Source organism: Microtus oregoni, unplaced genomic scaffold (genome assembly GCF_018167655.1).
Source record: "Microtus oregoni isolate MIOR12 unplaced genomic scaffold, Mior012 000003F_ref0000135, whole genome shotgun sequence".
Lineage (NCBI taxonomy): Eukaryota > Metazoa > Chordata > Mammalia > Rodentia > Cricetidae > Microtus > Microtus oregoni.
Genome location: NW_024543062.1, coordinates 59,928,186 through 59,944,633, shown reverse-complemented (window position 1 = coordinate 59,944,633; position 16,448 = coordinate 59,928,186). Strand labels below are relative to the sequence as shown.

Sequence of the window (16,448 nt, the reverse complement as noted above, 5' to 3'; positions counted from 1 at the left end):
TCCTTATAGCACATTAATGGGATAAGCATTAGGCTATCTCAACTTAAAGAAATGCAGTAAGTTTCAAGTAACTTGTAATTTCCACTCAAGGTTTAAAAGGAGAGAAGTGTGATAAGAAGTGTGATAAGGAAGTGTGACACAAGAATCTACGACAGGAGCTTGGAGTCTTTGAATGTGTGTGTTAATCAGAGGAACTGTGGAGGTCAGGAAGAGGAGACACTTCAAGAGAAAGACAATGGAAGATAACTGGTGAGAAGAGGGAGTGGAGGATGGGGTGGGGTGGGTATAGAAGAACAGGTAGAAAAGAGAATGTGGGAAGGAATAACTAACACTGAAGAACTTTGGAAATGTCATATGAATATCTACTACTATAGAATCTCCATACAATACACACGGACATGCATACCAAGAAAGAATTTAAGTGAACTTACAGTAAAATGGAGGACAGCCCCCTCAGACACCATAGCCTAAAGGTCAATGGTAGCAGTAGCATCTCTCTTTGGAGTTGTTGGTATGGGGTTTTATAGACACTCAAAGAGTTCTGGCTATTGTCCCTGTTCTTTGTTATCCTCCAGAACTTTATACTAGTATCCTATTGCTGAAGACATCCCCTACCAAGTCATAAAACATGAAGTATCAAGCTGGTATCAGCCTGGAAACTTCATCCCCACTAGCCAGCTTTCATTGTGTTGGAAAGCCAAAGAAGAAAACAAACATTTGTCTTATCTCTCTGGGAACCCTGCAAGCTACAACAGCAACCTATTTGGTAGAGATGCCAATTGGTACGACAGTGGCAGGAATGTAATGGGGGTCACAGTCACTTTCTGATTAGATTTAGGTCCTTTTCCATAAGATGGACCACATACCTTGGACTATGATCTTGGGCAGTTATTTGTTGCTAGTAGGTCATGGGTCCTGGGGGAGAACCTACATTATTCTGCCAAGTAAAACTTGATTAAATAAACTCCTAATGACTTATTGTCTGATCTATATATTAGTGCATCTCAAATCTCATTAGAGATGTTTCATTTAGTAGCAGATGGAGATTAACATGGAGACCCACAACTGGTCAATATATGGAAAAAAAAGACTATATATTGCGAGGTTTAAATGATTCATCTCTATGCCAACCCTTCTCCAAAGGCTCAAGGATAATCACTGAAGAGGAAGTAGCAAGAGTCTAAGAGCTAGAGGTGGTAGATGATGACAAGGAGACAGTGTGTTAGGGATACTGCATAGAAGTTTATCATATGAACTCATAGCACAAGACCAAACCAGGCACAAATCCCATCATGGAGTGGGGAGGTGTTCATGAAATCCCAACCCCAGTGCTCATATGGACCTTACACCTATTCACATAAAGGTAGCATTAAGTGGACTTAGTGAGTTAAAAATTATCTAAATTACAAAAGATGAGTACATGAAGTTTGGAGGGAATGATAAAGGAATTAGAGCAAGGGAATGGGGGATTAACTTGATTAAAAAAATCCATGAAATAATTCATAATCTTAACTTTTATGACACGTGACCTAAATGGTTTTTGTTTGTTTGTTTGTTTTTAATCACTGTCTTTGAATCTGGAAACTCAAGACTTAACTCCCAGGGCTGACACAGGAGGAAATGGATACCATCAAATGAGGTTTCCTGCTGCCTCCCAGCACAGCCTGCCTGCTACAGGCTTTCCTGTTACCATGGCTCTACCATGCAGCTCCCTCCTGGAGATGAAAGCAGGAGGTACTCCCTTGGTCTTTAATTAGGAGCCTGGCAAATAATTAATTAAAAACCCCAAGGTTTCCTGGAAGTTATAGAAGATATGCTTTCTATATATTTCATTTCAATCTCCAGACTAATCATTTTATGTCTCTTACCTCCTCTATATCCGTTCTTCCATAAAGTCATCTATACATCTGAGAAAAATTTTGATTAGTGAATTCAGGAGAGAAGATGAAATAGGAAAGTATAGACAAAGCAAGAATGCCCCGCAGTGTGATCCCCATTCTGTGCAGTCATGGGGTATTTTCTATTAATTATTAATACGTGATATTTAACATTTTATTAAGTTATATGTGTGAGGATCTGAATTTTCATATACTAATTAAATCTTGAAAATACAAAATAAGTTCTATGCAAGGCAGCCTGATAGAGATCTTGTAGGAACAATGTCATTGGCTTTAAAGAAAAACCATGCCAAGTGCAGTGACTCATATCTGTAAGTCCAGCATTCCAGAGTTGAGGCAGGAGGATTCCCATGAAGTATGATAGTAATGACAGCATTGACTAAGATAATTAACTTGCAATAAGAAATTAGCAATGCTCTCTTCTAGTAGACTAAAATGTATGCAAAGATAAACTGAAAAATATTAAGCTGTAAAGAAGTATTTCTTATCCCCACTACCTGGAAGATTTACCTATGAAGAGTTTCAGTGCTGTAAATGCCCTTTAACCTTTGGAGATTGAGTCCAGTGTGGTCTGTGGTGATCCTCAGTCACGAGTACACAGAGGAAATTCCATGGGGGTGAGGAAGACTGCAAGAGGCATATTGTACTTATCATTACTGAGCCAGCCTTAGGTCCTTTTGGGCAGGCATTTGTTTTATAGGCTGAAGAAGGCATGCAGAAAATAGCAAAGGAAGTGCCATGAAAAGCTCCTTAAGATTCGATTAATTTATGACAGGGACTTAAAAATTAGAGAGGCCACACAGGGCTGAGCCCTGACAGAACTTTGATTTGCGTAGAAAAGGATGTGGAATGATTATTAATGCTTTCAAGGCAGACTTAGATAAGGAAGAATGAGAAAAGAAATCTGTTTGGCTACTAGCCAGAGATTGTTCGTGGCTTGAAAATGCCTTTTAGTCTAAGGGATTTAGCTCATAATCCCAAGCAGGACAAAATAAAACCTGACACGGCTCACTCATCGCTAAGATACAAATCATCACTAATGTACTAGGCTTCTGAACCACCCTGGCTTTTCTGGGGGTTTAGGATGAATTAGGTTGGAGATTCACATAATCTAGTGATTTCCCAATCATACCACAGATGAATTAAGTTAGAATGTCTGACAATAGAATCCAGGAACAGTCATTTTTTTTTAACAGATTCAAAGACAACTTTCAGGAATACATACATCACATCACTGTCCCTCAACATTGACCCAACCTACAACCATAAATTTATCTGCCCTGATTAGTTGAAATTACAAGTTTCACTCTGCTCTACCTCCTGAGTTTTCGGTAGGGACCAAACATTTTCTCAACCATGCTGCCACGGCACTTCGGTTTTCTCCTGAGGGTCTGACCCAAATCTATTAACTCACTTTTAACATTGAAGCTGACATTTTCTTACTAAGAAATCGCTAATAAATTCCCCTCTACTAGAGTTCTGCACCCAAAGTATAGGAAACAGCTTGGAGCTTAGAAAGAGACCCAGAACCCAGGTCTATTGTATTAGAATCTGCCTTTCACAAGCTCCTCAGGGGGCTGCTTTCAGTTTCAGGTTTGAAATGCAATATTCTGAAGTCCTACTCCTCAAAGCATTCCTGGAAGGACAGTCTCAGGGACAGAGAACCTATGCTTTAGCATCTCCTTACAATGCCAGCCTCCCACCGCATACGTGCCAACAGTCTTGGTCACCCATCTAACGTCTACTATGTGTGAGGCAGTGATAGAAGTTTATTTCCTTATGATGTGTGCAACTACTAAACCCATTTCCCAAGTGAAGAAACTGAGGTGGAAGAGATTAGCAGGACATCTGTGACGCCAAACTGTAAATACAACCCATCCACAATGTAGTCTCTGAAGAGTTCAAGATACGAATAGAGAAATGTAGACTCCAAAAATAAGAATGTAGAAATAAAGAAAGATAAAGTTGTAAGCCCAGGATAATGAAAACAGGCTGTGAGCAGCTTTCTCAGAAACTTAAGAATTAACTATGAACAGTGGGTTTCTTTGCTTTACAACCCATAGTTCTGTCTGCAAGGCTAAAGCGGCCCTCTGTAAACTAAGGGTCAGCTTTTAGATAACCCCCAGCCACTCATGACCAGCAATTGATGTGAGCTGACTTTTAAATGATGGGACGTTCCTGGCTTTTTGGCTGTGCATTTTCCCATACCCTTCCCTGCTATGTGAAACTGGCAGCATCAGGGGACTGTAGAGCTTTGGTAAACACCCTCAGAAAGTGCCAGAGAGAAGCAATCATTTAAATAAAAACACTAGTTTAACTAAAAATCTCTGTTAATGGAAGTTGCAAAGAAGAACAGTTTGTACCTGAGTTTTACCTTGTGATTGTAAAAATTTCTTTGTTCATGCCTAATGCTTATTGCTTCTTGCTATGAAAAGAGGGAGTTCAGAAACTGTCCTTTGCCATAGCCTTTTAAGTCCATCTCTGGCTGTGGTCTCAGCTAGCTGATAAGCTTTTTGTGCCCTATGGATATTTATTTATTTATTATTTTAATAAAGTTTGCTTCTGGTCTAATTGACTTTGGTGTCGGTTTCCCTCTTTAGGCAACCCCTGTATTAAATGCTCACAGTCCCCAGATTTTTGAAATGAAAGAACTTGTAGAGGGGGTGAGAAGCAGGGGGTTTTGAGGCCCTGCTGACCAGTGGTTGGAACACAGGATGAGTTTGCCCTTTAGGCCTCATACAATTGCAAATGCCTGGCACCTCTCCCACAGCTACTGGTTCCAAATCCCTATGCATAAGGACAGTAATCTGTACTTTACTGAGCTTCCAGGTGAACCAAGGGCACAAGCATTTGAGAACAACAGGCTTCTTTGAAAAAAAAAATCCCCACCTCTTAGCATCCTCTGATTAGCCCAAGAATATACAAGAACATGTTCCAGGAATGTGACTAAACACAAGAATAAGCAGGTAGCTGGAAGAAGTCTAAAAATTGAATCTTTACCTCTTCAGGTCTCTGGCTGCACAACTGTGAAATGGATTATCTAGGTCTGAAGAGATAGAGGCAAAAAGACACCACTGAAGCTTTGAAATTATTATCATTGCAACATCTACTATGTAAACAACTAATTGAATCTCTGGAAATTGGAGTAAAATTTTAAACTGCTCCAAAAACTGTTATATTACAAGCTGTGATTCTCAAACCCTCAGCCAAGGTAAGAAAAAGTCTTAAAATGCAAAGTAAATTTTGTTGCATGCAGACTACACCGTCAGGCAGTGGCTGAAGCAATTTCTGCTTGTCAGGGTGCCCAGCTCAACTAAACTAATCTGGTTTCCAAGGTGATAGGGGACTTAGATGACACCACACTAAATTTTGGCTTCCAAGGGGGTATTTTTTAATCCCACTTTTTCCACTTTATAACTATTGAACAAAGGGATTATGCTAAGCCCTGATGAGTCAGAAGCTAAAAGAAAAAGAGACTCTTCAACCATTCACCTGCATTTTTCCAATATTTAGTCTATATTACTATTAAAACTTTGGGTCAGTTCCTTCAACTCTTTTTTTTCCCCAAGACAGGATTTCTCTGTAGTTTTGGAGCCTTCCTGGAACTCACTTTGCAATTCAGGCTGGCCTTAAAATCATAGAGATTTGCCTGTCTCTGCCTTGTGAGTACTGGGATTAAAGGTGTGCGCCACCCCTGCCCTGTTCAACACTGTCTTCAATGTGGATCAGAACAGAGGCTGCTTTTTGGTTCCACTGTCTTTCCTGGCTGTACCAAACTCCACTTATCTGACTCATCTACTTTGGCTATTTCACAAAGTAAATGTAGAGTTCCTGGAAGAGATTAGCATTCTCTTCTCCCAAAGATCAGATAGATAATCCTCTAAGTTCCTTCTGATTCAATATATTTATTCGCAATTCTGCCCTTAAGCAGAGCTATTATATTAACTTTGTGGAAATGTTCAGAAGGTGAATGGCACAGATGTAAAACTCCACATGCAGGTGCCGTCTTTGTAGCCTAAGACATTGAAGGTAGAGTAGCCAGCACGTTCAGAGTACTGAAGAGATCTTCAACAGGTGACATGACTCCTTCATCCTTTGGCTCTGTGGCGATGCTGACCCTACCTGATAAAGTGACATTACAGATGAAAGAATGAGGAAAGCCAGACAAACGTGGCTGTGATGTTCTAGGGGGAAGCAGGACGTCCTCAGTGTCTGACAAGTTTTCTATGCACGGCTGAACACTTCCTTTCTCCACTGAGCTGGTGTGGCAGCAGAGAAAGTCACACCTTGCTTGGAAAGTGCCACCTCCATGATCATGAGTGTCTGGGAGACAATCGTGTCTGGAGACCATGGCTAGCACTTTTACTAATCTTGTTTTTGCTAGAATTTCCTTTCCTTACTGCAGCAGGGGTAAAATATTAGGAACCAGGACTAGGAGTTCACTCCAAACTTCAGACTAAGACAGAACATCACAGCTATGAATTAGCTCATCTGGAAGCTTAGCTAAGTCTGGGAAATTTAGTCTACTATGTTCAGCTTAGACTTGGCTACTCTGTGTCCTGCATAACACCCAGGCACATAAATCATCACCCAAAATAAATACAAAGAAAGATAAATCTTATATTTCCAGTGTTTGTACTTGTTCAAGGATTATTGACACAGTTGCTCTGGTTTTTTTTCCATGCAGTTATGCTTATTACCAGTTTAAACACAGTGATTAAGCTCTATATGTTAATTAAGTGTGTTCAACTAAGTCGAGTACACACAGCAGCTCTGAGGTTGTAATTAAGCTTCAGAAGGAATCCCACAGGAATAATGTTCCAAATAAGACATCAATAATGATAGTTAGCAAGGTGTTATTACTTGAAGAGGTCTTCCAGACATAGGTTAGTAGGACATATTGTAATGGTTTGCCCCACCATCATCTGGGTATCCTGCCCCTTTAAGAGACAAGTCTTGCCTACTCTCCCCCTTGTGCTGTGGCAAGTGGATCTTCCTCCAGCCTCTCTCTCCTCATCCCTCTTTTGAAGAAGTGGCTGCTGCCTCTCCTGTCTCCACCCAGTCTGTCTGTCTGTCTGTCTGTCTGTCTCTCCCTCTCCCCCTTCTAAACAAACTCTATACCCACATTCTCTGCATGGCATGTCTTCCCTCCCTCCCCACCCCTCTGCCCCCGCCTGGGACCCGCTGCCCTTCATGGCCCACTGATGGTCCTCAGGGAACTGCGTCGCCTCTTTTTAAACCATAACATATATGTATTCCTAGAAAGTATACCAATCAAATCATGACATATCATATCTGAACTTATTTTCTTTTCCAAGATCTAAAGAACTGCTTATGCAGGACTATGTATATCCCTTTACTCACTTTCTTGTCAACCTAACACCTAGACAGATGAGAAAAAGTTCACATCCCACAGTCTCCCACATGCTCCATAGTGAGAACTGGTTCAAATGGCTAGGAAAGAAAGCAGGCTGAGAGCATCCACCACCTACCTGGCTGACACAGGCGTGGGCAGGGTGTCCATTCACTAAAGGCAGTCACAAGGCAGTCTTTCTTGCATGGGAGGAAACACGGTCTTACAGTTTCAGGCCTTGTAGACTCTGGACATCTGTCAAGGCAAAGAGACTATGTCAGTCTTTCAGAGAATAGATCTGGATTGACTTAGAACTGTAGAATTTCAAGCAAAAGACTGTTTCTCTTATAGGTGATAGAAGAAAGACACAGGGAATGATGACCCCTGCACAGGAGGTCATGGCCAGAGGCAAAGCAAGCCAACTCCAGCTCACTTGATTCTGACACCAAAGTACTATTCACTACAGCATGGAAAAAAGATGCCGTTCTTAAAATTAAGAAAATGTCAATTGTCATACCACCGGGGTCAGTTCAAGTAATATTTGATTTTTTTCAGAATAAACAAGTCGAAAACAGTTTGTTCAGGTAACATATCAAATTACTGATTGCTACAGAAGGGGAAGAAGATATAGAGCAAGGTATACAAGAAGGAAAAGTTAGTAGAGTTCAGTGAGAATATTGTGCGTCTCTGGTCATTAAACATGTTGGAATATTTAAATCGTCATTCTGTTTTCCATGGAGCGCACAGGCTGATGAGACAGGGCACATATGCTACTGCAAGCCACAGATAACAAACACGTGAGCTAGCATGAAACATAGGAAAGCATGGGAGCTGTTATTCTGTTAATTAAGTTAATGCGTACAACTGGGAATGGTCTTAGAGAACCAACCATTTGGAAGAAACAAAATTCTTGTAAACAACCAAAAATAAAGTTATCTTTTTTTAAGCTTGCTTTTTTTGCTTCTGAATATTGAGAGCTGAGAGACACATTTGCCTTCTACAATAGAAATAAAGCAACATGGGAGCCAGGGAGACACTTCATTATGCATGTGTGGGATTTCGATCTATAAGTTCCCATAAAGCCCAGCCATGTCACGTAGATTAAAGAAGGGATCGGCGTGTCAGAGACATGTGTGGCTAAGTGCCTTGCCAGTATTCTTGCGCTTATTTCTGACCTTGGTTCAGAGGAATGCTCAACTGAAGGACCTCGGCAATAAAGAGTCAACCCCAAACCACAGGGAAACCGAACACCTGAAAACTATGGCAGTAGCAAAAATATCACAACACGAGCCTAACAATTATCAGACTTTCAGAAGGAGAAAATGAAAAACAAAAGAGATAAGATTAATGGGGAGATAATGGGCCAGACCGTCCCAGAACTTTACAATACCATGGGATCGTATTCAGAGTGCAAATTTCCCAGGCTTGGCAAAAAGACCAGCATACAAACACGAGGATTCTTCAAATGTAAAGACTCATGTTAGGAACTAATAATGTTAATACAAAGTAAGGAAAAAAGAGATATCTTCTAAGAAGGAAGAGAACTCTGCTCACATTGGACCTCAACTGATAGAACTAGTAGCACAAAAATCATTTAATAATTAAAAAAAAAACTTTAGAAGCAGTGCAAAGAATAGAAGAGGCAGTGGTGTTTGGGGAAGGAGTGCTCTACATTGCTGGTTTGGCTCCAGCAAGACATGGATGCAGTGGGTGTGTTTCAGCATCAAAAGTGAAGAAGGCAAATGGGGGTCCAAGGCATTTATGTAATATAGCAAGGGTTCAGAGAGTCTAAATAAAACAGGGGAGGAGGATGTTGTGTGTGATGGCGAGTCTTGACTGTCGTCTTGATGAGATCTAGAATCACGATGGAAATAAATCTTTGGTCGTGCCGCTGAGGGAGTTTCTAGATTAATTGACATCGGAAGAGCTACCCTGACTATGGGTGGCACTTTTCTGTGCGCTGGGAGTTCAGACTGAATGAAAAGGAGAAAGTGAGTTTGCACATACACTTCCTACTCTCTGCTTTCTGACTGTGGGGGTGACATGAGCAGCTGCCTCTGGCTCTGGCTCCATGCCATGCTGCATGGCAAGTTTGAGTCTCCCTCAACTCACATGGTAAGCCCGTGACCTTCAAAGTGACAGTACCTGAGTGCCGCCTTTAAGGCTGTGAGCAGTGTATGGGAGCAAAGCCCTCAAAAGAGGACCAGCCCCCTGACATGAAAAAGCTTGTCCTCTCTTCTTGATCATCGCCATATGAAGACCCAGATAGTAGTCCACTAAAATTGGTGAAGAATCCCTTATTGTACTAACAAGACTATTATCTTGAGAGTCTACCCTCCAAGACTCTGAGAACGAGAGGTCTGTTTGTTTTGGTCACTGCCCTATGGAAATTTTTATTATAGCAGCTCAAACTGACTAAGACACAGGTTCTAAAATTATTAATAAAAGCATAAATGTAGGTTACTGGCAGAATGCTCCAACAGAAAGGATGTCATGAAGAATCTAAGAGTTATCGTTTTGATGGGCTCTAATCAAGAGATGAGTTTTAAATTCTAAACAAAACATTACTTGAATGATACATAAAACATTTAAAATTAAGAGGGAAACGTCAGAAAAAGAAGAGGACTGAGAGGGGATGCATGGGTTTGTTCATGTGGACGTGAAGACACAGCACACAGACAGATAGACTGACAAGATATAGTCAGGGGCACAAAAGGAGAAGAGAAAAGCTGGGCATTCTCCAGTTGTCCCTCATATTTCTATTGATGAGCTAGGTACATGAGACACCAGTTGAAACTGAGGTTGTCTTATGGAAAACGGGATGTAGAATAGGGAACAGTTAGGGACTGGCTCCATCCCACCCATGATCCTAGTGTATTGTTCAACTATGTGCAGTATGTAATATTCTGGTAAAATAAATTACAGTGAAAAATGTACATGCATGCAGAAAACAATAAGTGAGTAATGAATAATAAATGAATTCTTATTAGTGCATTGTCATTAATTCAAACAAACCGTTATCAAATGGATTTGCTCAGTGAGCAAAGCAGTAGGAGAAAGAGGCTCTTGATAAGGATATAGTGTCATTGAAACAACCCACTCCAGGAAGGAAAATTTATATTTTACCTTAGTCAGATAGTAAAAAACACTGAAATCATTCCCAGGACTTTTATTCATACTCTGAGGTCTAATAAAAATAAAGTGAACTGCCATTTATCGTAACCCCTCTGCTGCCCCTTGGGTCCTAGAGCTGGCAGAGAGTATGGTATAAACATGGCTGGAATGTTTCCAATAATACCTGCTCTTTTAAGCTCTGAGGAACATAGAAGTAGGGCTCAGACACACCTAGGGAAAATTCCTTCGGGGATTCAAAGAATAGTGTCTATGGTACGGAGCTTCAAGTTTTCTGTACAGGGTGCCTGTACTGCAGGGGCTCTGGCCACTCAAACAGCAATCAGTGCTCATCTCTCCTGGGGAAATGGTGGCATCCATCACACTGACTCATGAAGTATCAGTCATAATGCAGTTTGCTGGCCCTCTCTAAGATGGACACACTTCCTAAGCTCTGCCCTTAGGGAGGAAGAACAACACTGGCATCCTCTCCCCGAGAAGGCTAGACCAAGGAGCAGTGCTTTATAGAAACAGGAAGCTAAGAGCTGCTCTGAAAGGGCACACGCTGTCTGATCTGAAAAGAGTCAACCGTTCTCTTGTCTAGGAATTGGTGTGTTACTTTCTTCTTCCAGTGAGTTTACCTTTTTCCTCCAGGGCTCAGCTGCCTTCTGTTTACGAGCATGTTGTGTAGACTTCACACTTGATCACATTTTCAACTTCCATAAATTTCCTATTAGAGTTTCAAAATGTCATCATTGTCTACAAATAGCTTGGGTGTCCTCTGCCTGGAAAAACTCCAGGGGTCCTTTTCTGCATCAACTCAGTGACATCAAGGGACTGCATATCTCGGTGACATCAAGGGACTGCATCATCATCTCAGTGACACCAAGTGACTACATCATCTCAGTGACATCAAGGGACTGCATCATCTCAGTGACATCAAGGGATTGTATCATCATCTCAGTGACATCAAGGGACTGCATCATTTCAGTGACACCGAGTGACTGCATCATCATCTTAGTGACATCAAGGGACTACATCATCTCAGTGACACCAATTGACTGCATCATCATCTTAGTGACATCAAGGGACTCCATATCTCAGTGACACAAAGGGACTGCATCATCTCGGTGACATCAAGAGACTGCATCATCATCTCAGTGACACCAAGGGACTGCATCATCATCTCAGTGACACCAAAAGCTGATATTGTTTGTGTTGTAACTTACATATGTGTGTTCTACACAAAACACATGATTCTTGCCACTAGCTCTGATTGTCTTGATGACAGAATTCTGTCATATATTTAAAATCTTAGGTCCTAGCTCAATATAAATAGTAACCATTGGTGAGTCATTTACTGTTTTATCTAGCCATTTCCAAGTTGAAAGCACAGCCTCAAAAACCAGGAAGACATGAACTCACTGCTCAGTTAGCAGAAAAAGCATGACTCCTTGCCGTTGGGGATGACTTACACTTCCTACCTGTGAGTACAGATGGTGCTCTGAATGGTAGTGGTCTTGATATTAGACACATGAATTTCATTTTATATATCTATTCCCTTAGACTTATTCTGGGAGGTTCTGCTCACATTGTCACTTCCTGTGAGCCTGTAGGTTGTAGCTCTATACTGACACGAAGAACATCAGTTGGAGCTACGAAGCCATGCTAGTTTTCACAATGTCTCTCTCCTCATGGTGCACGCTCCTAATCACTCACCCGACTCAGCAGCGGCTATATTCATCTCCCTCAGCTGGATGGGGCCTATCTGCTACCGTTTTATGCACTAGATGTTTAAGCACAGCTATGCTTTTTACTATATCTCGCACAAATGCCAGGTATTTTCACAGCAAAGGCAGGAAATGCTTATCAGGAACGTTGGAAAGCTTGAACTGTGTGTTTATCTTTGTTGTTATTTTTTTTCAGACTTTACAACTGGGAAACATTGAATAATGAAACAAAACCCCAGAAATACCCATGTGAGCTATGACTTCTGCTTCCAGCTGGTTCTCATTTTCTGATATGATCAGTTTTATTACTCATACAATGGTAACATTCTCACCTATACAATCACATGCAAGCCAAACTCAGACTCAGCAATGTGAGGAAAGAAACTTTTTGTCTGTTGGTGGAGGGAGTTAGGAACAAAACACATACATCGTTTTAGTGCGTTCATTCTCTATCCCACAATTTTTCTGCAGGGAAGATCATTCATTCCTCCTTTTTGTCTCATCTCCCATTCCACGCCAAGGAGTTTGCAAGGGAACAGAGGATCCGTCTGTGCTGACATGGGCTACCGCATTAAAAACAACAAGTGTGTGTGTGTGTGTGTGTGTGTGTGTGTGTGTGTGTGTGTGTGTGTTTGTAAAGGGCAGAGCAAAGCACTCTTTCTACTGCTGGAAATCTCACAGGGCATTCCACTGGGGCATCATCTTCTTATTTCACTTAATGTGATTGACCTTACGAAGTTTAATGAAGTAAACTTACTAAAGTCAGTGTAGGCTGCTTGTGTGTAGCAGGATGGTTTAGAGACATACAGTAAGAATGAAATGTCATTCTTAGTTTCACAGCTTTGGTAACAGTGCGTAAAGTAATTAGCATTACCAATCCTCCCACTCTCTGTGTCTGCTTGTTATTTGAGACATACGTCAAAGTGATTTTTGGCCTGAAAAACTCTAGCAAAACTGGAAGTTGTTCATTGAACTAATATTTTGTAGTGTCATATATATATATATATATATATATGTCATGTGTCATAATATATATATTACATACTCCTTTATGAATTATTTTAGTGTTATAATTTATTTTAATCACAAAACATCTTTATATTAGTGTCTCATCTCTGTTACTATGATAAAACACTGGCCCAAAAGCAACTTAGTGGAGGAAAGGGTTTATTAGGTTCTCATTTCCATGCCCATCACTGAGGGGAATTAGGGCAGGAACTAAGGACACATTTGAAAAAACCATGGAAGAACACTCTTTGACCTCAGACTGATGCTTGGCGGCTTTCTTATACAGCTCAAGGCCATCAGCTGAGGGAATGGTGCTGCCCACAGTGGGTGGGTCACCCATATCAATTAAGAAGAACCCCAAGAGACATGCCCACAGGCCAATCTGATCTAGAAAACCCCTGAATCAAGATTCCCTGCTCAAGCAACTTTATATTGTGTCTAGCTGACAGCAATGCTAACTAGAACTGTTATCATTTTAACACAGTAGTGTGTTCAGACACTTTTATAATAAGCTGCTATCCAAAGTAATTATGAGATATGAGAGGACAATGAAGGCTGTTTAGCATAAGCTCAACTTTTCTTGTTCTGTAGTACTTTACTGAGTATGTGGTAATAACTTACTTAGTAGATGCGAGTCTCTTTTCTATTGTCCTTTTGCCAAAACATAGGAAAAAATTACCTCAACATCAAGTGGATTTTTCAAGCTGTAGCACAGAGCCGAAAACTTATGGAAGAGAGATAAGACTACAAACCTATTAAAATTCCTCTTTATAATAACAAGCAAAATTACCATATGCCGTGTTGGGGTTATCCCATTCTTTAGCTCTATTCTTAATTTTATCTTCATTCTAATGTTTCGTGGGTGCCAGTGGGGGGCCACATCTATCCTGTCAGGACTCTTTTAGACAGCTTTTTTCCCTTAACTTGAGCTTCTGTGGTTTCCTCATACACCTTCAGCAGCAGTGTGGGTTGGCACAGCCCTTCGCTGAGGTGCGGAGGGTAAAAGCTAGTTCTTGCTGCTCACGTGTTTGCGTTGCCATGCTGGGCATACACCGCCCTGAACCTGTCAGATGGGCAAATAAATTCGCCTACATTAGCAGACAGTGAAGAGGGCTGGGTGGAACGCTGCTTACGTCTGTGTTGCAAATGTTCCAGCATTTCTCTGAGCATCAGCTTCGTTCTCTCCCACTGCTTTCCCCACTTGCCTAAAGCACCTAAGTCCATGTTCTTCGAGAATTGAGAAAGGAGGTTCTTCTTGCTAGACTGAAAATTCCTGTTTCCCAGGGGAACACCAAATTGCCAAGCTGATGTCAATACACCAAAGCTTCTACCAGCATGCTTTGGTGACTCAACACTCCTATGGGCAGAGTAGGGTCTTCGAACACAGTTACAAGGGAATTTCTGAGGATAGGTCACCCACCACATCTCTGAACTTAGCAAAGGACCTTAAATTCTCTCTTCATCATCAGAGCGAGAGCTAGAGACAGAGATGAAACTCTCCCACTGGAGTTCTCTAGCCAATTTCTTCTTTCTTAGCATCCCTTGAAATATTTCTTCACAAGGTTTTAAAAATCTGTGTCGCAGTTCCCATGTCAATATATCCCTCTTACCTTTAGAAAATGCATACCTTCTTTGCAAAGGATGCAGAAAGCTCAAAACTATATTCTACTTAGAAGCAAAATTAAGCAGACCAAAATTTCTGTGGTAGGAGAAACCTGGGAGTCTGAATAATGATACACATTACCATTCAGAGTACAGACCAGGTTCCAGGCTGACCTAATCTCTGTAAGATTTGAGAAGAGCCAAAGACACCAAGGTCAGCCCCAGAAAATGTGTTTAATTGCTCAAATTTATTTCAAGTTTGTGGAGATAACTTAGCTTTTCGCTGACTAACACATGCATTGTAAGTGCACTTCTGGTATATATTACTGAATATGCTCAACTTTGAAGTTAATCTTGGATGGTGGAGTAAGGAGAATGGGGTCTGGAGAGATGGCTCGATGGATAACAGGATATGCTGCTCTTCCAGAGAACCAGGGTTTGCTTCCCAGAACTCAAGTAGGTTGCCCACAACCACCATAACCCCCACTCCAGGAGATCTGATGCCTTCCTCGGGCCCTTGTAGACACCTGTACATGTGTGTACGCACACATGTACACATGAATAAAATAAAATAAACAATAAAGATTTTTCAAAGAACAATGACAGTTCTTGTTACTCTAGCACAAATCTAGGCCTATCATTTGTTTGGTAATCCCTTTCTAGTAAAAGTACCCAATTATAAAATGATCATACACACTTTCTGCAGAAGCCTGGTGATACCTTTTGGTCATGACTTGGCCCACATGACTCTTGATACAGAAGACTCTCCGTGTCTGAATGCCCACCCCACATGTTGCTTCTCCATTCCAGCCGATGGTCACATTGAGAGCTGTCACAAGAGTGTTTTCAGAGCAGGGAGCCCAGGCAGATGTCTCCCAGTAGAGCTGGGTACAGGAATGGTCATTGCATAGGCGGTGCTCTTGGAGTTCCTGACTACTAGGACAGGGTTTCCCACCTGGGAAAATTGGAAACGATAAAGAAAACATTAATTATAATGAAGTCATTCATGCTTTTTTTTTTCTGTGACCTGCAGGATCATTTTAACTCTATGATCAGGAATCTATGTCCTGAACCATAACCGAAGGATAGTGGTACATTCTTATCCCGCAATTTACAGGCAGCAGGTCCATGTTCAGCAGAATATAAAATTAATTTTGTCTGCTATCTACCTATGGCACCCACATCTGTGAAATGAACTATAAAGAAATCAGCTTTTCTTGGATATTATTTTGTTAGCCCAAGTTAATCAATGAGATAGACTAGCCAACAACCTTGAAGTGACACTATGTCAAATGTATGCTGTCTGCACGTGAATCAGTGACACAGACAAGGCTATGACCTTGGAGTGACATTATGTCAGACACACACTATATCTAATTCCCTTTCTTAGGAATGATGCTATGTTTCTCAGAGTGCCACTTGGGAAGTACCCATCCTCCACGAAGCATTTTACTGTGAGTTGAGAAATCCAGAGGCATGTATTAAAATCTGGCAAGAGAAAGCTCATCTTAAACCCTGGCAGGGAGACCAGGCAGATGTTCACCTTTAAACCCTTGGCTGAATCAGATAACCAAACTTCATTACTATCTGTTCTTTTACATTTTAATTCCGGTGTAAAGAGCGGCGTGTCTCTGAAGTATTGATCTCTCCCTGCTCGTCCACACCACAATGTTTTATTCAGTGGGACAAATGGCTCAGATGCACAGCCTCAATTTTGTTATTTTTATTCTAATACTAATCTTCCAC

The 16,448-nt window shown here is 41.1% G+C and overlaps 1 protein-coding gene across 1 annotated transcript in view; it reads right to left on the bottom strand.

The window, feature by feature from the left end:
• Thsd7b (thrombospondin type 1 domain containing 7B) overlaps nucleotides 1-16,448 on the bottom strand; it is an 857,175-nt gene that overhangs the window by 352,186 nt on the left and 488,541 nt on the right. The window contains exons 9-10 of the mRNA XM_041648517.1: nucleotides 15,423-15,657; nucleotides 7,391-7,506 (exon numbers count right to left, since the gene is read on the bottom strand). Of these exons, the coding sequence (XP_041504451.1) occupies nucleotides 7,391-7,506; nucleotides 15,423-15,657 (351 nt within the window). The remainder of the gene's footprint in view (nucleotides 1-7,390; nucleotides 7,507-15,422; nucleotides 15,658-16,448) is intronic.